This window comes from Peromyscus leucopus, chromosome 23 (genome assembly GCF_004664715.2).
Source record: "Peromyscus leucopus breed LL Stock chromosome 23, UCI_PerLeu_2.1, whole genome shotgun sequence".
NCBI classification, from domain to species: Eukaryota; Metazoa; Chordata; class Mammalia; order Rodentia; family Cricetidae; genus Peromyscus; species Peromyscus leucopus.
The window spans coordinates 3,989,746-4,014,852 of NC_051082.1; the positions used below are offsets into that span (position 1 = coordinate 3,989,746).

The 25,107-nt window shown below is 53.0% G+C and overlaps 1 protein-coding gene across 2 annotated transcripts in view; it reads right to left on the bottom strand.

Moving 5' to 3' along the window:
• Nucleotides 1-20,275: 20,275 nt before the first annotated feature.
• Nucleotides 20,276-25,107, bottom strand: part of Cmklr1 (chemerin chemokine-like receptor 1) — a 38,231-nt gene continuing 33,399 nt past the window's right edge. For both annotated transcript variants that reach the window (XM_028860840.2, XM_037198606.1), the window contains exons 2-3: nucleotides 24,305-24,392; nucleotides 20,276-22,836 (exon numbers count right to left, since the gene is read on the bottom strand). In XM_028860840.2, coding sequence (XP_028716673.1) covers nucleotides 21,719-22,834 — 1,116 coding nt within the window. In that variant the 5' untranslated portion in view covers nucleotides 22,835-22,836; nucleotides 24,305-24,392 and the 3' untranslated portion in view covers nucleotides 20,276-21,718. The remainder of the gene's footprint in view (nucleotides 22,837-24,304; nucleotides 24,393-25,107) is intronic.

Sequence of the window (25,107 nt, forward strand, 5' to 3'; positions counted from 1 at the left end):
GCTCCCTGTGGCTCACTCAGCTTTAGGAATGTGACCCCATGTCTAGAAAGTGAGAGGCATGTAAGGGGATCTAACCCTCTGAGGTATTGGTGGCTGCAGCCGCTATGGGACCTGCCACCTCCACCCTGGGTTATGTTTTCTGCCAGATGTTTTGAAAGGTATTTTACACTCACTTGTCTTGTCAGCTTCATGTTGCTACAATGAACACCTGATCTGGTTAATTTATAAAGTGAGACAGTTTCTTTGGCTCCAGGTTCTAGAAGTTCCAGCCCAGGATGAGGCAGCCCCATGGGCTTCGGACTTCTGGCCATGGTGGCATCACCGCAGGAGGGCGTGGCAGAGAAATCCGCTTACATGGTTTTGTCTTTTCTAGACTTTCTCATCAACAGAACTGTTCAAGGAGCCTGGCTTCTGTGTGTGCATTAGTATTCCATTCCTTTATACAGCTGAAAAGTAGTGTTCCCATGTGTAAGAAATGTTTTATTGCTATTAAAGGTAGCTTGCAGTCCACATATTTCACGTGTCTCCCGACCCCAGGAAACTTTGATGCATATCTTTTCATATCTCCTCCTGGGCAAAATTTTTCTTCAAGCAAAGTACCTCCTCCCTGCATCCCCAGAAGTCCATGGCCATAGCAGCTGGCCACTCCCCCTTTTCTTCGCTTCCTTTGTGCCTATTCTTTTAAAACTAGCCAACAAAGGGGCTGGAGTGAGGACTCAGGGTTAAGGGAGCTGGCTGTTCTTGCAGAGAACCCAGGTTCAGATCCCAGCACCCACGTGGTGGCTCCCAACCATCCATACTTCCAGTTTCAGGGGATCTGCCGCCCTCTTCTGATCTCATTGTTTCGTGCACCTGGTGCACATGCATACATGCAGGCAAAGCACAGCGCTTTAAAAAAAACAAGCTAGCCAGTGTGAGGTGGGATCCAGCCAATGGGGAAAAGACACTGTCACCTTCTGCATTAGAAGAAACACCAGCGGCAGAGTGTGACAGCGCCCACATTTTATCTCAGCACTCAGGAGGCAGACGCAGGCAGATCACAGTGAGCTCCAGGCCAGACAGAGCCACATAGTGAGACCGTGTCAAAAACACAAAACAGCATAAATGAAGTGAACCTCCTGTGGGTCATGGCTTACCCAGTCTTTACAAAAGGAAATCTCCTTGTTGATTTACTTTCACTTCGTTCCCAGGATTTTCTTATGCGACACCAAAAATACTTGTCCCCACACATTTGGGGCGTACCACAGTTGGGACACACACCACTTGTGGTTTGAGTTCTTTCCAGTTTGGGGTTTCTTGGGTTTTGTTTGTTTGTATCAATAAAAACTGCATAAGCGCCGGGCGGTGGTGGCGCACGCCTTTAATCCCAGCACTCGGGAGGCAGAGCCAGGCGGATCTTTGTGAGTTCGAGGACAGCCTGGTCTACCAAGTGAGTCCCAGGAAAGGCACAAAGCTACACAGAGAAACCCTGTCTCAAAAAAAACAAAAAACAAAAAAAAAAAAAAAAACAAAAAAAACTGCATAAGCATGCACCTGTACTCTTTGTATGGACGGATGGTCTCACCCTCTCAGTTAAGTGTCCAGGAGAACTGCTGGATCACAGTTAGTTACCCATGAAATGTGCTGCCAAACTTCGCCCAAGAGGTCACATCCTTTGCATTCCCATCAGCTCTGTCAGTCTCTCCCTTTTAGACGTGTGTGTGTGTGTGTGTGTGTGTGTGTGTGTGTGTGTGTGCTATATGTATGTGTGCATGTGTGCACATAAATGCAGGTGTTCCTGGAGGACAGAAGAGGGAGTCAGGTCCCTAGAGCCTGAGTGACAGGCAGTGATGAAACCCCAGACATGAGTGCTGAGCACTGACCTCGGATCCTCTGCAGGTGCAGGAGCAGTTGGTGCTCTGACAGGTCTGGTCCCTGTTTCTCTCCAGGGTGAACTGAAGTGTTCTTTGTCTATCCTCGGGGCAAGTGCCCTGCTGAGGGCAACGCATCTTGGCCTCAAGCATCTCCCCTTTCCATTCTTTGGAGGAACCAGAGTCACTCATTTCGGTGAAGTCCAGGGTGTTGACTTTGCTGTGTTAGCTTGTGTTTTGGTTTTGTCTCTTTCAGACATCTCTGTTCTTGTGAACCCAGGCACACATAGGCCTCCTCCCCAGAGCACCCACTGTTCCCTTCCTCACGCTGGTGCTGGTGTAAGATTACTCCCTAAACTCCCCTGGGGGAGTCTGTCAGGAGACCAGCTCCAACCTGCTCCCACCTTGGGTGGAGGAGAGAGGAATTAGGAAATATTAGGTAGAAAGATAGACCTAGACACGGAGGAGAAAGGCAGAGACACAGGATAGCTTCGGGAGGGCCCTGGGTCAGTACCCAGTTGCCCAGAACTTTATTCAAAAGGGCTTTTTATAATATGCCAAGGTGAGAGGCAAGAGACCCTCTCCTTGCAAGATCAAAGCACATCGTACAGCCAAGTGTAGACCCTTCCAAACACCTGGTAAACACACCTCTGGCCAAATCATCTCCTTATGCAGCCCTGCTGGGTAAAGCAAGCTCAGAGTCTCTGACCCTGGGGAAGGTCTCACTAGGAAGCCTCTGTGGGCCACTACACTTCCCCAAAAGCTATAATACATTTCTCTGGCTTCCAACCTACAACAGGTAGGCAAGCAAAGGATCCTCTATGTCCCCCATTAAAAATGAGCCAGAGCATGGGGGATGTGGCACATGGTTAAGAGTGCTGGCTGCTCTTGCCGAGGACCTGGGTTTGGTTCCCAGCACCCACGTGGTGTCTCATAACTTTCTCTACCTCCAATTTCAGGGGATCGGATGCCCTCTTCTGGCCTCTGCAACACTGCACACACATGGAACTCAGACAGACAGATGATGATGATGATGATGATAATAGATAGATAGATAGATAGGGAGATAGATAGATAGATAGATAGATAGATGATAGATATGCAAAGCAGACATTTTACAGAAGGCCAAAATCACCACCCCTAACTCCATCCTGAAGGTGCCCTGTGCTGTGGTTCAGTGTGAAATGACCCAGAGATCTCCATGTTGGATGCTCAGTCCCTTCCTGGGGATGACACCTTGAAGGCTCTGGAAACCCTCTGGACCTGCCGAAGGTCCCAGAGGACTTTGGGGCATCTTGTCCCTGCTCCTCCCCCTCCTCTCTCCCTCCTCTCTTCTTCCCTCCCTCTCTGTTTTCTGCTCACCATGAGATGGGCACCCTCCTCCACCACATGCTCCCTCCCATCTCCCTGTCGCTCAGCCCAGGCACATGTGGTTAAACAACAAAATCCAGACCCTCAGAAACCCTGAGCCAGAGCAAAGCCTCCCTCCTTCATGCTGTTTCCATTACCCTGGCCTTGGTGACAACCACCTGCTCCAGATCCTGCCGGGGTCTTCGGGAACAGAGCGCAGAGCAGATGCCTGGCCTCAAGTCAGCCCCAGGTCAGCAACGCGGCTTAGTAGGTAAAGGTGCCTGCCACCAAGGCTGACGACCTGCGTTCAGTTCTCAGGAGCCACATGGCAGGAGGAGAGAACTCACCCCCACAAATTGTCCTCTCACACAGGTGTGCCGTGGCACATGCCCGCCCCGTACTCAAATAAATAAATAGATGGTGTAGCAAAACCTCAGCCCCACCGGTTCACCGGCTTCTGCCTCCTCAAGGTGTGGCCTGTCGTCAGCCCTATCAGCGCCATCTGGGAGGGGACGAGAGGACTCACGTCTCAGGCCCTGCTCCAGACCCTGACAAGAGTCAGGGGTCAGTGTCCCCGTCACACCTCACCCGAACGCTCACTTGCCCACAGCCAGTCACTCTGAGAACAAGAGCGTTTGTCTTGAGAGACAGAAAGATGGAGAGGTTGTCTGACTGTCCGGTTTGTTCTGCTGTTGACCTCTCCCTGTGCTAATCTACAAATGTTGTCACAGCTGTATATGCATACGGGAGGGGGAAGCACTATGCACGTAGGGTTTGCCACTATCTGTAGAGAGGTTCAGGGATAAGAGGGGCCACTGCCAGCTCTGGGGGCACACCCTGTAATCCCAGCACCTGCCTGGGAAGGGGAGGAAGGAGCCTTTGCTACATAGGGAATTCAAGGCCTTCCTGGGCGCTAAAACAATCCCGGTGTTGAAAAACCAAGAGCCGCGAGTGTGTCTGAGTGGTGGAGAGCTGGGGGCGTGGCTCAGTGGTGGAGAGCTGGGGGCGTGGCTCAGTGGTGGAGTGCTGGAGGGCGTGGCTGAGTGGTGGAGTGCTGGGGGCGTGGCTGAGTGGTGGAGTGCTGGGGGCGTGGCTCAGTGGTGGAGTGCTGGGGGCGTGGCTGAGTGGTGGAGTGCTGGAGGGCGTGGCTCAGTGGTGGAGTGCTGGAGGCGTGGCTCAGTGGTGGAGTGCTGGGGGGGGGGGGGTGGGGGGGGGGGGGTGGGGGGGGGGGCGTGGTCAGTGGTGGAGGTGGGGGCGTGGTCAGTGGTGGAGGCTGGGGCGTGGCTCAGTGGTGGGAGTAGCGAGCTGGCTAGTGGTGGAGGCTGGGGGCGTGGCTCAGTGGTGGAGGGCTGGGGGCGTGGCTCAGTGGTGGAGTGCTGGGGGCGTGGCTCAGTGGTGGAGGTGCTGGGGGGCGTGGCTCAGTGGTGGAGTGCTGGGGGCGTGGCTCAGTGGTGGAGTGCTGGGGGGCGTGGCTGAGTGGTGGAGGGCTGGGGGGCGTGGCTGAGTGGTGGAGGGCTGGGGCGTGGCTCAGTGGTGGAGTGCTGGGGGCGTGGCTCAGTGGTGGAGTGCTGGGGGGCGTGGCTGAGTGGTGGAGTGCTGGGGGGCGTGGTCTTAGTGGTGGAGTGCTGGGGGGCGTGGCTTCTAGTGGTGGAGTGCTGGGGGCGTGGCTCAGTGGTGGAGTGCTGGGGGCGTGGCTCAGTGGTGGAGTGCTGGGGGGGCGTGGCTCGTGGTAGTGGTGGAGTGCTGGGGGGCGTGGCTCAGTGGTGGAGTGCTGGGGGGCGTGGCTCAGTGGTGGAGTGCTGGGGGCGTGGCTCAGTGGTGGAGTGCTGGGGGGCGTGGCTCAGTGGTGGAGTGGCTGGGGGGCGTGGCTCAGTGGTGGAGTGCTGGGGGGCGTGGCTCAGTGGTGGAGGTGCTGGGGGGCGTGGCTCAGTGGTGGAGTGCTGGGGGCGTGGCTCAGTGGTGGAGTGCTGGGGGCGTGGCTCAGTGGTGGAGTGCTGGGGGGCGTGGCTCAGTGGTGGAGTGCTGGGGGGGGGTGGTGGGGGGGGGGGGGGGGGGGGGGGGGGGGGGGGGGGGGGGGGGGGGTGGGTGGTGGAGTGCTGGGGGCGTGGCTCAGTGGTGGAGTGCTGGGGGGCGTGGCTCAGTGGTGGAGTGCTGGGGGGGCGTGGGGGGGGGGGGGGGGGGGGGGGGGGCGTGGTGGAGTGGTGGAGGGCTGGGGGCGTGGCTCAGTGGTGGAGTGTTGGTGTAGCTTAACTACACCAGGCCCTGAGTTTGATCTCTGTGCTGGGAAGAAAGGAAGGAAGGAAAAAAGAGGAGGGAGGCAGGGAGGGAAGAGGAAGGGAAGAGGGAGAACCTCTTTGGATACACTTCAGGAGGGGCTGCTGTGGCCCACTCCCATTCAGACTCCCAGGCCCATTGAAGAACCAGCCTGCTCTGTTTCCTTCCACCTTAGGTTTAAAAGCCACCTTGTAGACAAACTAGGTTCATTCCTGTTTATGATTAAACCTGTTTCCCGGGGGCTGGAGAGATGGCTCAGCGGTAAGAGCACTGACTGCTCTTCCAGAGGACCCAGGTTCAATTCCCAGCACCTACATGGCAACTCACAACTGTCTATAACTCCTGTTCCAAGGGATCTGACACCCACACACAGACATACATGCAGGCAAAATACCAATGTACATCAAATACAAATAAGTAAATTACTTTAAAAAAAAAAAAAAAAACACCCTGTTTCACAAGGATCGGGCTAGGCCTTGCTGTAACCCTAATTAAGAATGATTCTGTACTGCCTGTTCTAGGAATGGCCATCATGTCTCTGTTGCAAAAAGTTGTTTATACCAATCTTGCAACCCCGCCCTTGTTTCGAAAGGTTATATGACTCCCATGACATCCTTGTCATGACCACCTGTGATGTCCTGCTCCTGTAATCCTGCCTATTTCCCAGCCATTTGGAAACCCTCTAGCCCTGACCTATAAAGCCTCATCTTCCTCAAATCCAGTGCTGACCTCTCGAACCCCGTCTTAGGGGGAGGCAGCCAGTGTACATTATTTTAAAGAGCTTGCTTTAATGAGTTTAGCCACAATGATTTGGGTCCATGATCTTTCTTCTCCCATCTTTGGGATTAACACCATCATCAACTCCAAAAATCCATCCCTGGTCCCTCAGGCTAGAGGCTGGGCTAGGTGACACACCCCGTCCCCATGTATGAGAGAGTAGGCCACACCTGCTGGGGTCAGCCTCCTCAGTTCACTGGGTCTCCAGGCAGCATTTGGTATCCACCCTTCCTCCACGGTCACCATGTGAACCCTGGCCACCATGTGAACCCACCAAGTGGAGGGCGATTTGCCAGCAGGTGTTTCCCACACTAACCCTTCAGGGTGGAAGCCACAGCCACTTCCTTCCACCACAAAGGGAGTCCTGAGGCTGGAGCAAGACTTTTGAGAGCCGGAAGGACATGGGGCCAGGACATAGACCTTTAGTCTGAGCCCAAAGCCAGTGGATTGAGCCATTTATCAAGCGGCACAGGACAGAGCGACTGGGAAAGGAGTTGTTTGAGGGAAATTGCCAGGTCACATCTTTCCAAGACTCTGAGGGGACACAGCATGTAATGTGCTCATCGGGAAGCTGGTGCTGGGGGCAGGAGCCTATGGGGGCGGGGTGCATGAAAAGGCTGAAGTCTCCAAGAGCCCCCCCCCTTCTTTGTGGTTTAAAGTCCACAAGCCAACCCTCCCCTTAATCCAATTAAAATGGGCTTGTTTGTGCTTATCAGTTCTTTATTTCGCTTTGTTAAAAACAAGCAAATTACCCAGAGATCTCTACAGTCCCTGAACCAAAAGGCAGCTGTAATTCCATTCTGTTAAATCTAATTAAAGGCAACTGCTGGAAGCGGACTCTGGTGGAGTGGAACAGATCAAGGAAAGGGAGGGCTCCGAGGACAGGAGGAACATGAAGAGGACCCAGAAGGGAATCACCCTGTCATGTGCTGACCGAGGGGCCTTAGCGTAGTGGGATTTTGTTCTCTTTTGCTTTGTTTGGGGGCTATGGTCTTACATAGCCCAGGCTGGCCTACCCCAAGACTCTCTAGGTAACCAAGGATGGCCCCGACCTCCTGATCCTCCTGCAGCCATTTCCCAAGCTCTAGGAGTGCAGACATGCATGGAACATCACACCCTGTTTGTGTGTACTAGGCATGGAACCCAGGGCCGTGCCTGGGCAGGCAGGCACCCTGCTCCCTCAGACAGGCCCCCAGCCCTACCGCATTTCTTTATGTCATCAGCTCTACCAGGCAGCCATGACAAGGGCCAGTTCGGCAGACGGAGGCTCGATGAGGGGAAGCAGTCTGGTCAGGCTGGGCCTCGAGCAGGATTTGACCGTCTGCCGGAGACCTTGGCGTGTCCAAATGGAAAGGAGGTGGCAAGACAACACGATGCCACAGCAAGGCTCCTGTCTCTGCCCGCCAAGTCCTGCCTCCCAGCGTCAGGAGATGCAGCTCGGGTCTAAGGAAGTGCTCTCCGCACACAGTAGGTCTGCATAAATGCTACCCCCTGATCACTGCCTTTCCTTTCTCTGCTCCCTTTTCCATGCCAGAAGGCCGAGGCCAGAGCATGGCTGGTGATCTCACAGAGGTTGCAATGATCCTTGTCTGTGCTTGAGGCTGACCCTCTCTGGGCGCTTGGCTTCAAGCTGGGGTTCATGGCTTCTATTCACCACTGAAGTCTGGAGTGGGCTGAGGATAGACAGGCGAGGCCCGGTGTGGTCCAGGAGGCAGCATGGAGAGACACTGGCCAGGGCCCTCACCCACTCCCATCCCCCACCCCCTGCCCAGAACACCTGCAGCAGACGCCAGCCAGAGCATCTTTCTCAAGGCGCCAACAGCCCGGGAATGGGTTCTTAATTCCTGGCAACCCTCAGTCAGGGCCCTCAGGAGCGGCAGCCCAGGTTCCAGGCAGCGTTAATCCCATTACACGTGCATTAAGAACCGGCCACACAGTTCCACCCTTTCCACGGATCTCTGCCAGCCACCGGCCCATCCCCAGGTTCCTAGAAATCCGTGGAGTTCCCTGTGAATGGCAGAAAATCGAGTGTGACATCACACAGGAGCCTGAGAGCAGCGGCACGTGAGCCCTCTGGGGGAGAAGCCCTCTGTCACCGCCATCCATCGGCAGCTGGCCCTGAGTGAAACCGGATGACACCAGGCACCTTTCTCTGGCTGCTTCTGTCCTTTGTGAAATGTGGAAAATGTGTGAATGATAGCAGAAGAGCTGTCCTACTCACCGCTAGGGCCTTTTCATTCTGACTTTCCGGACCCCTGGGGCTGTGGCTGAAGTGTTTGTGTCCCCTGCATAGTTCATGGTCAATCTGAACCCCAAATGTGACAGCGTTAGGAGGTGGGACCTGTAGCGGGTATGTTTGTTACTTCAGCATCTCTGTGGCCGCAGCACCTGGGGGGGGCAACTGAGGGTAAAGAGGATTGATTCGGGCTCACAGTCTGAGGGGAAGGAGAGGCGAGATCCTCACAGAGGAGTGTTTGGCAGGGGCTGTTCTAATCACAGTGGGCCAGGACGCAGAGAATGTGTGACAGACACCAGAGGCACTAACCCTCAGGAGTCCATCCCAGGCATCCTCCGTCCCAAACAGCACAGACAGCTGGGAGCCAGGTGCTCCTGGAGAACATGCCACGTTTGAAGTGTAGCATAGGTCACTGTCTTGAAGGAGGATTTCCCAACTCCTGTTTCTATTCATCTATTTTATGGTGCTAGGGATGAAACCCAGGGCCTCGCCGTTGTAGACTATTGTTTGAAGATGTGTTGCATTCATTTATGCTGTGGAACATTTGTTTAATTAATGCAAAATGACATTTGTTTAATTAAAAAAATGTTGCATTTGTTTAACTCTGTGAAGCTGTGTTACTGTGCCTGTCTAAAACACCTGATCGTCTCAGTAAGGAGCTGAATGGCCAATAGCGAGGCAGGAGAAAGGATAGGTGGGGCTGGCAGGCAGAGAGGATAAAGAGCAGGCAGGTGGGCAGTAACAGATCGGAGGCAAAGAGAATTCTGTGTTCAGCTGAGTACAAGTGAGTTAGGAAAGGCGCAAAGCAACAGAGAAGTCTTGGAAAAAAAAAAAAAAAAAAAAAGAAAAAAATCTGGTAGGAAAGAAGGAGAAGCAAAACAGGAGACAGGCACACAGGCCCACACAGTCAGCCACGGAGTAAGAATGAAAGTAAGATATACAGAAGTAAGAAAAGGAATAAGCCCAGAAGCAAATCTGAGATGGGATAATAATTTAAGTTAAGAAAAGCTACCAAGAAACAAGCCAAGTTTAGGCAGGGTATTTATAAGTAATAATAAGCCTCTGTGCGTGATTTTGTTGGAAGCTGGGTGGCGGGTCCCCCAAAGAGCAAAAGAGTATAAATAAATAAATAAATAAATAAATAAATAAATAAATAAATAAATAACAAACAAACAAACTACACCTCATGGATGCTAGGCAAGTGCTCTACCACTGAGCTGCATCCCAGGCATCTTTTATTACTTTCAACATGTGAAGGATAAGGCTGGAAAAGCCCATCCCTGGATTCTCCTGGATCAGGGACACCAACCTGGCTCTGCTTCTCCAGGCTGAGTCAGGGTGTATTAGATGGATGATGCTCTTCTTGTTATGCCGCAGAAGCACCGTAAGGAAGGAAGGGTCTATTCTGGCTCACGGTTTGAGGATACAAGCCATCGTGGCAGAGAAATTGGGGTGCCAAGAGCCCGTCACCCTGCGTCCACAGTCAGGAAGCAGGGTGGGGGAAGGCTAGGGTTCGCCTCAGGTTTTCATTTTTTATTCAACCCAGAACTTCAGCCCTGGAGTGGTACTGGCCCTCATTCAGGGTGTGTCTTCCTCTCCAGTTCAACCTTTCTGGAAATACTCTTTAGACTTGTACCAGGAGGTGAGTCTCCATGGTGACTCAAGATCCCATCAAGCTGTCGATGTAGAGTGACCCTTCACGACAGGAGAATTAAAGGGGCGCTGTAGGAGACAGCGTAAACGTAGAAGGAGAGCAGGCATGAGACGGAGGGAGGAGAGGCAGGAGGAGGAGGAAGGAGAGGGAGTTGAGAGCGGGAGAGAGCCCTCAAGTCTGGGCTTGGCTTCTCCAAAAGCAGGAAGGTTCTCTGGAGTTCAGCCCACCTCCCACCCCTGGACCCATGTGGCCTGATGTGTGGTGGGAGCCAGTGAGACAGTCCTGAGGGAAGGCTGGGAAAAATCCAGGCGGACCCTGTGTGCAGCATTCTAACAAAACCTAGATGAGGGGTGGGGCTGAGATGCTACAACTCACCTTTGGGGCACCCAGGCCAGTCTGCCAGGTCAGAACGGCTCCCTCTCCCCACTCTGTGTGCCCACAGGTGGTGTGTAACACACCCAGGAGCATAAACACTCAACTCACATGCTTCCCGAGGAGCATCACACTGTACCCACCACCTCCACCCCCCCCTCCACCCCTAGAAAACAGAGAGGGGACGGTGCATTCCCAGAAGTAAGGAGTGTGTGGTCCCAGAGAAGGTGTGATCATCTATAGGGGGACATCCAATGTCACTCAGACTGAAATTTTACAACCGGGCTGGATTCCTTGGCTGTGGCTGCTGACTGAGCTCAACAACATAAAATGAGCCATGGGCAATGCAGGCTGCGTTCACAGCGTAGGAGGCCAGAAGCCCACAAGCCTCCGGTCTGCAGGGTTGGCTCCTTCTTCCAACAGTGAGGTGTCTTCTCTGCTCCCACCAGCAGGTAAGCGGCCATCCTCTCTAGTTTCCTCTGCCTCATCTTCCTTTTGGACCTGTGCTCCAATTCTTCCCTTCCCGTGGGGTTTTAGTCACACTGGATTAGGGCCACCTCAAGGACCTCCTTTAACTTGATTGCTATAAAAAAAAAAAAAAAAAAAAAAAAACATCTACAAAGAGCTGCTGAGCTGCTGGGACAAAGGATGACAACATGTGGGTTTGGGGTGTGGTCCCGTCGAACCTGTGACGGGCCTGAAGCTTATTCGTGATAATCTGTCTCCCTTTGTTTTCTGCCGCTCAAGGTGGGGAACCGGGTCAGCTATAGACAGAGACGTTATATTTTCTTCTCTCGTCGCATAGAAGAAGCATGACTCCTGTAGGCTTAATACATATGTAAGCAGATGTATGCAACTTCCCAAATCAATGACCTGGGTTAGGCATGACCCCAGGAACCACACAGCAAATACAGTCTAAGCAAAAGGCACAAGCCATTACAACAGCAAGAACAATTGTTGGGAGCGTAGCACCAAGGTCCTTGCAGCCACAGATCTTCAGAGAGACCAGGAATGTTACGCATACAGGGTTGCCTTTCCAATGGGAAAGATGAAAAACCTGTTCTTCCATCCAGAAAGCTGAGAATTGGAAATGATTAACAGCCTGGTGATCTGTGTTACCTGTTGGGCCAGGCCATACTAAGCTCTTACAACCAAAACCCAAGGTGGCTAACAATCTGAATGACCCAGATAACCAGAGGCTCCCCCAAGCTCCCCCATCCAGGCCCAGAGGTGGCTAGTAGACCAAATGACCTCTGCACTATCTGTATGACCTAGGCCAGGCCAGATCCTTAGGCCCTTAAGCTGGTACAGGTAGTGTATCTCTAGAACCTATCTTTTTGCAAGAAATGACATGTACTCTGAGTTGAGTTTCAATGTAACTATGATTCCTTGTGCAACAGGGATTGTATCACACCAGGAAAGTTTTTCCAAATTATACTGGGCTTAAGTACATTGGGAATAAACTACCTGTTATTAGACTCCCCGAAGTCTGATCCAGGCTGACAAAGTCAATCTGGACTGGGTTTTCATTCTTATCTCTTTTCATGATTTGCTTCCCTGTATGACACCTGCAGGCACCCCCACCCCCACCCCATCCAGCAAGCAAGCAAGCTTCCAAGCACACAACTGTAGGCCTCAGGACAGATGCTGCCCATGGCTTATTTTCCCTGAATGTGCATGCAATCCCACAAGGCTTTTTGGACTCCCAGTCTTACGGGGGAGAGAGCTGAGGCCTGGAGAGTTCTTTGCCTCATCAGATGGGCTGGATTCCAGACACTGTGTGGTCAGCTTCTCCTAGGCAGTCCCCCCTCCCCTTTCCAAGCTGCTTACCTCTGAAAGCTTCCAAAGAGCTCTTCGGTCTGACTCCCCACACTGAGCCCCCACCCCAGAGTGGAGCTGGGACCCAGAGATAAGGCTGGCAGCTGAAAGCTAGCTGACCTGGACCTGTTGGTGTCTTTGTTGTCAACTTGACTGAATTTGGAATCTCCTGAAAGATTCTGGGTATGTCTGTGAGGGAGTTTCCAGGGAAAACCCACCCTGGACGTAGAGGTGCACGCCTTTAATCCCAGCACTGAGGAGGCAGAGGCAGGCAGATCTCTGAGTTCCAGCCCAGCCTGGCCTACAGAGCAAGTTACAGGACAGCCAGGGCTACACAGAGAAACCCTGTCTCAAAAAACAACCAAAAAAACCCAGAAAATCTACTGATATTCTTCATCTGCTTCTTAAGTTCACAAGAGTGTGTGATAGTTAATCAGCTTGACAGGGTCTAGAATCAGCTTGGAGACAAAGCCCCAGGCTTCGTAAAAAGGAGATGTGGAGCTGGGCTGAGTACCTGTGCTTCTTGACTAGAAAGCAGTGTGACTCAAGGCTGTGGTGACTCACACTCTGGGCCTCTGAACCTTCCTTCCTTGACAGGGATTTGCTCACACATCTATTGCAGCCAGAGACAGGGACAAGGCTGAGACATTGAAAGAATAAAGCCGGTGTGGCTCATCTCTGTACTGATGAGTTGTAGGGCCAATTAAAGTATAGAGAATGTAGGCAGGGCGGGACGGGGCTGGACCACACTGACCATAAAAGCTTCCACGTAGTTGACATTGGTTGGAGAACAAACTGTTCGAAGAGATGTTTATGCCCAGGAAGAGTCTAGGGAAATAACGTGAGATTTATAACAGGGTTGCTGGTGGGAAAGAAGCCAGTGATGTTTTCCAGTCCGTGTGTATGAATGGTTTTGCTCACATGTGCGTCTGTGCACCCCGTGTGCCTGGTGCCTGTGGGAGTCAAAAGAGGGAAGTAGGCCATTCTTGACCGACAGAGCGGGTCCTAAATGGAGCTAGCCAGGAGATGAGAAGATAAAGTTTGGGATCAAGAAGTTTCACAGAAGCTGGTGGTTCGTGCAAGCAAGTTTATTTAAGAAGCACAGCGCCTCATATACTATTTCCAGGGGAGAAAGGGGACAGAGTCAGATCAGAAACTGTCACACAATGGGACGAAGTCAGCAGGGAGCTAATCCAGCGATATTGCACAAGGAGAACACGATATCTCAAGATCATTATAGACAGAGCCTTGGGACTGATACCGCAGCCCCATATGGCAGGAAGAGCTGAATCCTCAGGGTCTGAAGACGCAGCCCCTGCAAGGCTCTAGCCCCAGGCCACTGCCAATTCTGCCAAGCATATTCCTGGTTCCTTCTCCACACATGAGGGCCTTGGGGGAAAGCCTTGGATTTGCCCAACCCTCAACAAGAACTACATGGACAGTTGTGACCCACTACCAAGATGCCTGGAATTGAACCTGGGTCCTCTGCAAGAATAAATGCTCTTAACCACTGAGCCATCTCTCCAGCCCGTAGAAACATTTGCTTCCAATGGGCTGGGAAGCTGGTGGTCCCTACGGTGAGAGGGACCCAGGGAGTTCACACTTGTTTTCTTTCAGGTTCCTGCCTCTATCAGCCACTCACAGGGCTTGAGAAGGGAAGAGCTGATGGGTCAGAACCCTTCCTACTCAGAGGTTCAGGGCTAGAGGGGCGTTACTGGCAGGTGTGTATTCGATTCCAGAATCAGTCTCCACTCCACTCCCATTTAAGAATTGAGTCTTTTCTCTCCAACTCAACACCGAGCCTTTCTCCCCAGGGGGTCTTGATTCCCTGGGATCTGACTTACATCACAGGAAGCAGAATGTGTAGTGACCGGGGAAAGTCTGAGTTCCCCTCTGAACACCAGCTCGGATTCCAACTCCACTACAGCCAGCACCCGGTACAACTGACTCATGAAACTAGGATTGTGCTGAGTCCCCAGAGCCCAGCAAGTACTCAACGCTAACCCACAGATGGGCATCTGTGTGGATCTGACTGTCACCTTCCTCATCCCTAAAGCAGAGGCTCCTAAAGACGGTGACCTAGGGCAGATGCTGTGCCATTATCCAGCCTCTTCTCATCCTACCTGAAAGCCCAATCCGAGCCAGTCCTTCCCAGTGAGGCATCAGGGAGGGCCAGAGCCTTATATTGTAAACACCTGCTGCTGACTGAGAACCATCCATGCTTACATCCGAACACTCAGGCCCTCGGTACCCCTTTCCTGCCTCCTTCAACATCTGGAGTCAAATCAGAAAGTCATTCAGCTATCCAGATGCTTGCCGAAGGTTGCCAAACATCTGTGCAGTGGAAACTGGGACACTGAGAAGCCTATGCCTGTCTCTCCCAGCACATCTGGGCTGCAGAGTCTCAGGGCGTCAGGGGACCCCATTTGTGGCCAGCACAGACTCGATGCCCAGCATATTCTTTCGCGATTTCCAAGCGGAAGGATAAACACAGGAAGTCTGTGGTCATAGCCATGCCTGCCAAGCCTTTAAGAGAATGCTGGTCTGGAGGAGACGGAAAACAATAGAGAGGGTGTGGAACTGGGGTGGAAGTATCTGTTTTTTTTCCCAAGCTGCAATAAATCAGTCAGGAAAGAAGGCCTGGGAGAAGCAGAAACCATTAATGAAAACCTCCTCTGCCCCTCGATGGTTCCTGACTGCCTCAGGAAGAGCCACAGCTCCTCCGTTTCATGCAGGGATCTGGTCCACCCTCTCCAGGAGTCACACCTTGGGGGTGTTGTGAGATTACAACATCAGGGGACCGAGGGGAAGGGACCACATCCTAGGACTATTCAGTGACGGCAACACGCAAACAGAGCTCTGCTGTGGGGGCACAGGGCGAGTGGGACCCACGGGTCCCTGCCTGACGGAGTTCCTCTCCCAACGGGGAACAGACAGGAGACAACCAAATACATAAACAAATCAAGTGATCTTGATGACCATACCACAGAAAAATGAGATCTCACCTGTGACCCCGAACAGGGGTCAGACCGCCTCAGAGGAGGCGACGTCTCTGATGAGGGAGTGACTTGATGGTGTGGTTTGGGCTTTTCTTTTTTGAGGTAAGGTCTCATTCTGTAGTCGAGCGAGCGTCAAATTCGCAATCCTCCTGCCTCGGCTTTTGGATCCCTGGATTACAAGTGGGCCTGCCATGCCCAGCAGAAGGTGACATTTGAGGGGATGGAGAAGTACATAGGTAAAGCCAGCACCAGAGGCAGGGCCACCTCCAAGGAAACAGCCTGGGGATTGGTGATGGCGGCTACCTGTTTGCTGTGGTTTGGTTTTGAGGGCCAGTGAGACTAGCCGGCTGATCAGCAAATGATGTCATGGGGAAGAAAGTTGGTGGCTGGCTCTCCAAGGCTCTGTGAGCCATGGTAACTAAGGTTTTAGCTGAGTGTATTCTACCATGGAAAATTGTGAGTGAGTGGTCTGAGCCAGTGAGGGGCTTGTTGTCCGTACGAATGAGGGCCAAGTACTTGTACAGGGGTCTTCTACAGCCTTGCAGCACCTCAGAGCTACAAACCATCCATATGGGAAAGGAAGATTTTTCAGAGATGTTTCAAAACCTCTCCCAAGGCCCCTGATCGCTGTGCACAGTGCTGGTGGGATTCCAGCCCACGCAGGCTGAGAAAGGAGCCTCTCTTCCAAGTCAGCGCCACCAGAGGCTTTAAGCCTGGTTGTCTGTGAGGGCTCAGTCCCTGGGTGGAGTCTGCCGGGGCCATGATGTCTACAAATCTCCATGCTTGCCTCTCCCTCCCTCCCTCCTCTGCCATCTGCAGGGGTGTGAAGGGAAGGTCACTCCTGAGGACACCCTGGATTACTTCTGAAAGATTTTTCATTTTTCTCAGAACACATTCACCTCAGGTGTACAAACTGGGATTTTATTATATGGAGGCTCCCCTGCCATTACCTCCCAGGTCCAGAGACACCCTCAGTCACATCCAGGGCAATAGTGAAGGTGTCTTGTTGTCTTGTTTCTGCTCCAAAGCAGGTTTTGCTGAGACCTGACTACTTCAGCCAGAATTCTGCTCAACCCTGGGCACGTGGTCACTGAAGCTGGTACTCAAAGCTTAGCCATGAAGAGGGCAGCTGGATGAACCCCCAGGTATCCAAGCTGGCATTTTAAAAGTGATTCTCAGGAGCATGTTCACACCATTCTCATTGAGGTGGGGGTGAGGGGGTGGGGTCCCCAAACTATTTGTATCCTGTTCAGTTTCATGATCTGGAGACTAGGGGGCTGAGAAAGGATGGACTTCAAGTAGTGTCTGTTCCGAACTCCTAAACCCGAGGCCAAGAGGAACCGACAAGTCCTGTAAACGTCATGGCCTCCCCTCCCAGGACAAGGCACTCCCTCAGACTCCCCACCGCCCCACCTCAAAAGTTAATGGGGGCGGGGGCAGAGACTGACCAAGTAACTTCTGGGGATAGCAAGAGCTTTCCAGACAGACAGACAGACAGGGCTTGGCTCCCAGTTCTCAGTAACTGTGAAGCCTTGCACAATTGACCTCCCCTGTCTGAATCTCTCAACTTCTTCACCCATCTATGGACACGGCACTAGGTCCGTGATCTTTCTGTAAAGATTCAGTGAGGTCGTGAGACAGAAGTGTTTGCCCCAAACTGGAACACACCCAACAACGTAATCACACTGTGACTGCAGCCACTGTGGAGCCTCTCAGCCCAGGCGGGTATGCGCCAGACCTGTGTGTCTTCCTCCCCTACCGGCTGTGTCCCCACCTGGCCAGTGACCAGGGTGGCATGCCTAGGGTTGTGCCCACCCTCTGGGGGAGACAGATCTGGTTGTCCAGGGCTAACCTCCAGCCCAAGTGCTGCTCGGAGTAATTTCCACAGCCGCCGCCACCGCCGCCACCGCGGCGTTAGCTTGCCGCTGTGCACTGGGGCTAATGTATGTATTATTTACAAAGCTTCCCGATGTACTCAAAGAACTCCCCTGAGAAGTATAATTGTGCACTGGGAGGTACATGTGAATAATATTTACAATTAATTTCCATCAACAAATGAATGCAGCAGGACCTCTGTGCCGCACCGACGGGCCCAGGGTTGGCTTCCCGCTAACCATTCCCCCGAGAAAGCGCAGAGCTTTTAAATACCTCCCAAGCCCTCCACATTCTCCAGCTTCCCCAGTCCAGAGACCTCTGGGGCTCCTGCTGAGGCGAACTAAGCTCCCTGGAGGTCCCTGGCAGAGTGCCCGTGTTATGCCTCCTTCTCGAAGGAGACGTGCTTCACAGATCATGAGCTCTCTGGGCTATGGGTTCTATATAACTGCTTTTCTGATAATGTTCTAATTAATCTATAAAACACAGCCAAAATTAATGAATGCTTGGGTTGTGAACTGTGGAGGAAAGGGGAAGCTGGACATGGACCTTATTTAGATATAGCAGAATGAACTATTCCTTAAAGACCTCAAGCCTCAAGCTGCTAGATAATAGAAAGTATAATAGTTCAGGCACTTCTAGGGAATGAACACTCACCCACTAGGAATCCTTTAGGAATCCCAACTAAAGTGATTTATGGCAGAAAAACATTATCTCATAGGAGGCAGATGGTGGGCCCCTCTGTTGAGGAAGTTCAGCATGGAAAACTTAAGGACTACAGCAGAACCCCTCCCCCTTACAGGTGTAAAAGTACAAGTGTCCATATTCCAGCAGGTAAAAAGGTTTTATATTAGAAGAGATATATGGTAAAGAACTGAAGAAATAATTAGGGAGGATCTGCAGCATCCAAACTGGCTAAATGGGTCATGAGAACCAGAAAAGTAAAAGTGAATAATAAACTAGCGAGCAGCTGAGATAAAGATGAAGGACACAGCCGCAACCGCAAAGAAGCCTTCACAAGTCTAGAAACTGTACTAAGTTTATAAAACACAGACTGATCTTTGGGTCATAAAGTTCTTGTGAGTGAAGGGATATGTCTAGTGCCGATTAGCAACTGTGTGCTTGATTTTTTTTAAAGATGATGTAATTGAATTATTGCCAAGCTCTTGTTGTTCCCTGTATGACTTGATAGTTTTCTTTTCTGTATATAAACTACTGATTTGCAGAAGTAAAGTTGCAGCAGATTCAAACCACTTTTGAGTGTGTTGTCTGTCTGTCACCGAATCCTTGCCTTCCTGACTACCCAAGCCCTGATTCTCCTACGGTCGTGGTACTCTCGGTGGGCCAGTCCGTGGCACCCAGGCCTGGTCCTCTGTCCACCTCCTGCTCGCTGTACGGTGGTCTGTCCCTCAGACCCCTGCATTGCTCTCCCTCCTCAGCACTGATGTCCCCACAGTTCCGCCTACAGCACTCGGGCACCGTCTCAACACCGACCCGCTCTCCCCAGGGCCACACAAGTCTCTTCCCAAGGACGCGTCCCTAGCCCCTCTGTGACAAGCATCACACTTCACAGCGGCTCTCTCCACGAGAATAGACAGCTCCGCCTGAACCCCAGAACCCCAGACCTCTCAAGTCCCTCTCTGAACAGGGAACCCCAGGGGATGAGCTAGAGGCGTGTTCCAAGAGAGTCTGCCTAGTGTGAAGGAGGGGGTTCAGCGGAAGTGGGGGTTCCGGGGTTGAGGTAGCATTACTCCATTTTCCTTTCCCCTTCTTTCCCGTTCCTCCTCCTCCTGTTCCTCCTCCTCATCTCTCCCCTCTCCCTCCCTCTCTCCTCTCTCTCTCTCTCTCTCTCTCTCTCTCTCTCTCCCTTTCCTTCCCTCCTATCTTACTTCCATGGGCTGATAAAGGTGGGGGTCTTAGGCAGCAGAGTTGGTTCCAAGCGCCACCCGCCTCCATACACATCCCCACATCACTACTACCTAGCTGTGTGACCCTGGCTTCACTTTCTGCCAGGTGTCCTCCACCCCACCCCCAACCCCGGTCCAGGCACAGATTGGAATGCTCATTGGCATCTGGATGCTCAGAAGCATGGGGCCCTCTCCTCCCCAGCACGCTCTGCTCCCCTCCCTCACACCCCAGTGGTCTTCCCTTCTTGTCCCACTGCATCTTGTCTTGTTCCCATGTTCCCTCAGCCCATCACCCACCCACGAGGCATCAATGAGGCACTTCGCTGGGTCCCAGCCCCAGAGAAGGTGCTGCCCCTGTCCGTCTTCGGCTGGACGCAGGGGGGCCACCACAGTTTGCCAGCTGCAAGGATTACACATAGGTCCTGGGAGGCGGGGGCTGCTGTGAGAAGCCTCCAGGACAAGACTGAAGGTTTCACTTAGTGTTTGCCTGTCATGACAGCCAGGAGGAAGAGGGTGGACTCTGACAAGTGTCAGCTTTTCCAATGGCAACAAGATTTCCTGGGCCCTTGCCTGACCTGGCCAACCCTGATGTCCCGGAAGTGTACTGTCCAGGGGGCCATGAGGCCTCAGTCACAGACAAGGGCCTCTGTGACATGATGGATCCCGTACCAGGGCACATCTGTGGAACTGGGAGGACAGTGGGAACGGGAGTCTATTTTTGAACCTTCCTCTCTGCTCACAATCCCTGTAAGTTCAGGCCCTCTGAAGCAATCCGAGGCTCCAGCTTGGATCAGTTCAGAGCTGCCTCATCTCAAGACCCAACCAGGGAGGAGCAGCCTGTCCTCTGATGAAGTGTGAGTCCAAGGAACCTAACGTTCAGGAACTGGTCAGGCCAGAGGACGTGCATCTGTGTGTTACACCCTGGCGGAGAAGTGGCCTGGAAGAGAACTAGCTGAAGCAGACCCTGGGCCAGAGGCCTTGGACCCAGAAGGACCCTTCCCCTGCCAGGCTCCTCCCTGCGCTTGCCCAGCAGACTTCAGGGTGTGTGTGACGGGAGCCAGGGGGAGGTAGGGACTGGACATCAAGTGCATTTTCTGTGCCTGTTGGGTTACTCGGAAACCAACATGCAAAGCTTCAGAAAGACTATCAAGATGTTCACACAGATCCACTGAAGAACCAGTATTTATGGCTAAAACCCCAAACCCACTAGTCCTTCCTAACTACATCCTCTTCTGAGCCAAGGAAACTGAGGTTCAAATCCAGTCTGCCAGCATCTAACTGGGTCCCCTTGGGCCGGTTACTCAACCTCTCTGAGCCTCTGATTCCTCATATGTATAAGGACCTAACTTGGGGGGTTTCTGTGAAGAACAAATGAGAAGATAGATGTGAAACACTCCACATGCGTGGGGAAATGTCAAACCAAGCAGGCTATCAAATCCTCAGAGAAGAAATGAAGTTAGCCAGGCAGAGCCGGGCTCAGGTCTTTGTCCCCGACTAGGAGTGTGTGGTGTTGGGTGAGTCATTTTCCTTCCCCAAGCCTTGGCTTCCCTGCCAGGAGAAAGTGTCTGATTTGGGGAGGAAAGCCTGCCCATAGGCTGCCCACAGAGCAGAGATGCCTCACCTGGGAAGAAGTGTGGTTCAAGGGAGAATCAGATTAGCTAGTCAGCTTCACAGCCCAGCCCCCAGAGACAGCCTTCGGGAGATGCTCCAAGGCTGGGGTCTCAAAATTCCGTTCTAGACCAGGAAAGCTGAAAGGGGATGGGTGGGGAAGATGACCCCTCCCCCCTCCACTCTCCCCCCTCCACCCAGGAAGGTGTATTCTAAGACCTTCCAGCCAGAGTTGGCAGGACTAGGGAAGGAGAGAAGAGACCCTGGGATGGAGTGAACAACTTCTGTGAAGAAGTTCCCACCCCAGCCTCAGGTTACAATGCCAGGTACATATAGGCGCTGAAGCAAAGGGCGGCCACCACCTGAACCCCAGGCATCCACAACCTAGAGCACCGTCTCCCTGTGGCACGCTGCGGAGATGTTCTGTGCCCATATCCTTTGGGGTTTCTGCTCCCCTCCATTTCTTTACCACCACCCACAGCCCTCCCGCCTTGCCCTTGCAGGGTTCCACGCAGCCCCTGAGGTCCTGGTCTTCCAAGCTCATCTCAAATCCCAAGTCAAGGTCTTGGAGGATGCCGGGGTGGGGGTAGAGGGTTGGCTTGCTGGCTTGGCTGTCTGTGGTGTGGCTGTAGCAGGTCTGCAATGGGTTTGCTCTGACTTCCTCGCCCACACCAGAGATTACGCAGCACACATAGGGAAATCTGGTGCCTAAATGTTGATCCCAGTTCAGGCCTTGGCTTTGGAGAACTCTGCCCTCTTCTGAGTCAGTCAAAGCTGGTCCCCTACTCCTCCCGCTCCAGAGGTTCGGCTTGATCTGCCTTCTACTTTGCTGGAAGAGTGTCCACACTCTGGAATCCCACTCAAAACATGAGTCACCTTGTACAAAATGTACTGGGCATCGGAGCATACCAGAAAGGCTCCCACCACGTCTCCCACTTCAGGAGACAAGTCCCTGGTTGTCCCCGGGCTGCCGCACCCATGGGGGCATTCCCAAGTAAGGCTCAGAGTGCGCTGGTCTCCTTCTCATTCACGGAGGGCTTCTCGTTCAGTGATGACATCTTGGTGAAGCTCCTGTGACTAGGGTAAGAGGTGGGTCCCGTGTCCTCACTCAGGGCATTGACCAAGCGGGAGAAGAGAGTCACTTTGAACTTCTTGAAGTCATGCCCCATGAAGACATAGAGAATGGGATTCATGCAGCTGTTGGCGATGGCGATGGCAGTGGCCAGGGGCAGTCCCAGGCTGAAGACAGAGGCCGGCACAGCCGTGTGGTGGAGCTCCAGCAGGTAGAGGGTGTGGTAGGGGCACCAGCACAGGAAGAAGGTGACGATGATGGTGATGATGATCTTGAAGGGCTTCTTGGTCTTGGCGAGGCGGTTGCGCTGGAGCTTGAAGACAATGGTGAGATAACAGGCCGTGATGATGCAGACGGGGACCAGGAAGCCACAAAGGAAGCGGGTGATGGTGACCACCATGAGTCTACTGAACCCTGCAGGATCCATTCGGGAGTGAGCGGAGTGTGGGAACGACTCGGGGGCAGACAAGCTGAAGTTGTTGAAGCAGGTTGTTTTCCCATGCACGTGGCTTGTGTCCCGGAAGATAAGAGACGGGGAACTCAAGAAGAAAGCCAGGACCCAGACGACCACACAGGTCATGTAGGCCAGCCGGACACTGCGGTGGTTCTGCGACCAGACCGGAAGCAGCACAGAGATGCAGCGGTCAAAGCTGATGACCGTGAGCAGGAACACGCTGGTGTACATGTTGTGGCTGAGCAAAAAGCTGCTGATCTTGCACATGGCCTTCCCGAACACCCAGTGGTAGTCCATGGCGGTGTAGGTGATGTGGATCGGCAGGAAGATGTTGAACAGGAAGTCAGCCACTGCCAGGTTGACGAACCACACCGTGTTCACTGTCTTCTTCATCTTGAGCGTGGCAATGACAATCACCAGGCCGTTGCCTAGGATCCCAAGGAAGCACACCACGCTGTAGATCACCACCAGGAAGACGCGGGCCACCACCTTGGCCTCCAGCGGGTTCACCTCCTCCAAATCCATAATGGTGTCGAAGCCGTCAGAGTACTCATCATCGTAACTGCTGGAATCGTTGTAGTAGTACTCCATCTCTGGAAGGGAAGACAGGGTCGCAGGCTAAAGACCTTGACGGACAGGCGCTGAGGCGTTGCCTGGCAACAGTGAGACCCGAGACCCGCCGCTTCCTCCTAAGCCATTCTCCTCTTTGTCTTTTCACGTCCTTGTATTTGTTTGCCTGTCACATGTGCATGTACCTGTGTTCTTGTGTGGGTAGGTGCATGTGGAGGGCAGGGGGCAATGTCAGAGGAGACGTCTCTCACTGAACGTGAAGTTCGTTAGTTCATTTAGGCCTGACCACCATCTCCCCAGCTTCACTTCTCCTCCTCCTCCTCCTCCTCCTCCTCCTCCTCATTCCCCCTCCCCCTCCTCCTCCTTCCCCTTCCTCCTCCCTCCTTCTCTTCCCCCTCCTCCCCCTCCTCCTCCTTCCCCTTCCTCCTCCCCCCTTCCTCCTCCTTCCCCTTCCTCTCCCTCCTTTCCCTCCTCCTTCTACTCCTCATCCCACTCCTCCCACTATTCCTCTTCCTCTTCCTCCCCTGCCACGCCCCTTCCTCCCCCTCCTCCTCCTCCTCCTCCTCCTCTTCCTCCTCCTACTTCTCCCCCACCTTCTTCTTCTGAGACAGGATCTTACTATGTAGCCCTGGTTGACCTGGAACTCACTCTGTAGACCAGGCTGGCCTTGAACTCACAGAGATCCGCCTGTCTCTGCCCCCCTGAGTGCTGGGATCAAAGGGGTGGGCCACCACCGCCCGGCCTACTTTATCTCTTTTACAAACATCTCCAGCCACCCTGCGAGCCCAGCACTATTGTGAGGGTTAGCATATAGACAGAGGCGATAACAGCTGGACCCCACATGTCCAAGTGAGAATGAATGTGAGGCCCGATGGAGACCCAGCCCCAAACAAGCTGGAGCTGCAGAGGTGGAGTGGGTTAGGGACCCTGTGGTTTTCTGAATAAGAATGGCCCCCCATAGGCTTATACTCTGTCCCCATGTGGTGGAACTGTTTGGGAAGGATTGGGAGGAGGTGTGTCACTGGGGTCAGGTTGCTTTCTCTGTCTCCTGCTCGTGAGATGTGAACACTCAGCCATGCCTTTGCTCTGCCATTATAGACCCTCTGAAACAGTGAGCCCAATTAAATGCTTTCTTTTATAAGTCGCCTTGGTCGTGGTGTTTTATCACAGCGATATAAAAGTAACTGATATAAATCTCATGAGGACCCCCACCACCAGAAAAGACGAGGGTCCTAAACCAAGTCTCACCGGCCTCTTAAGGACCCTTCCTTCCTCCATAGTCTGTGTCTGAGGCAATTAGTCATTCAATTCATACCCTAGGGTATGGACTATCACACCAGCTCTACATGCCGTGTGTGAAGAAGGGAGCCTGATGCTGTGACCATGGTTCCACTCACACATCCCAAACCCTGGGGACAGCCATCCTCGCATCCTCCCCCGATCCCACCCTGCTGATGGCCACTAGTCCCCTTTGGAGGCCCGAGTCCCTACCTTTGGAGACCTTCACAGTTCACTGTTGCAGAATAGAACTCCAGTGTGAGTCCCCAGCCAGCTGGTCACTACACACAGCTGGAAACACCTGCAGGGAGGGAAGAAGAGGCAGTGGGTAGACCCAGAGCCCAATAAGGAGGACATGTAACTCACAGAGGTGAGAGTCACTCAGCCAAGGTTTCCCTGCTGGGAAGGGCGGAGCCTTGAACCCAGAACCTACTGGCTCTACCCAGAACGACCGTCACACTGTCAGCACCAGCCTAAGGGGCTCAACACAGTGTGTGCAATGCAAGGGCCACACAGACCGTGGGGTGGCTCCCTGGACACTCAGCAACAGAGAAGAGCCCAGAAAACATCAACCCACAAGGCAATGAGTCGGGGACAGAAGATGGAAGAACTGCTCCAGAACCTTCCGGACACCAAGGATACACCCCTTCCTATGATCTAGTCTTCCCAGCATGCATTGCTACTGTTGCTTTACAAAGTATGGGAACTAACCCAATGAGATGGCTCAGCAGGTAAAGACACCTTCTGGCCAAGTCTGACACCCCGAGTTCAGTCCTGAGGACCCACACGGTGGAAGAGAAGTGAGTCCCCACAATTGCCCTTTGACCTCCATACATGAACATGGATACATCCGTGACACACACACACACACACACACACACACACACACACACACACACGTGCCAAATAAATAAGCAAATGATTTTTAAAATTAGAAATGTGGAAAACGAAATGGCCCATGTTTATAATGCAGACACTTGGGGAGGCTGGAGCAGGAGGATCATGGGTTTGAGGCT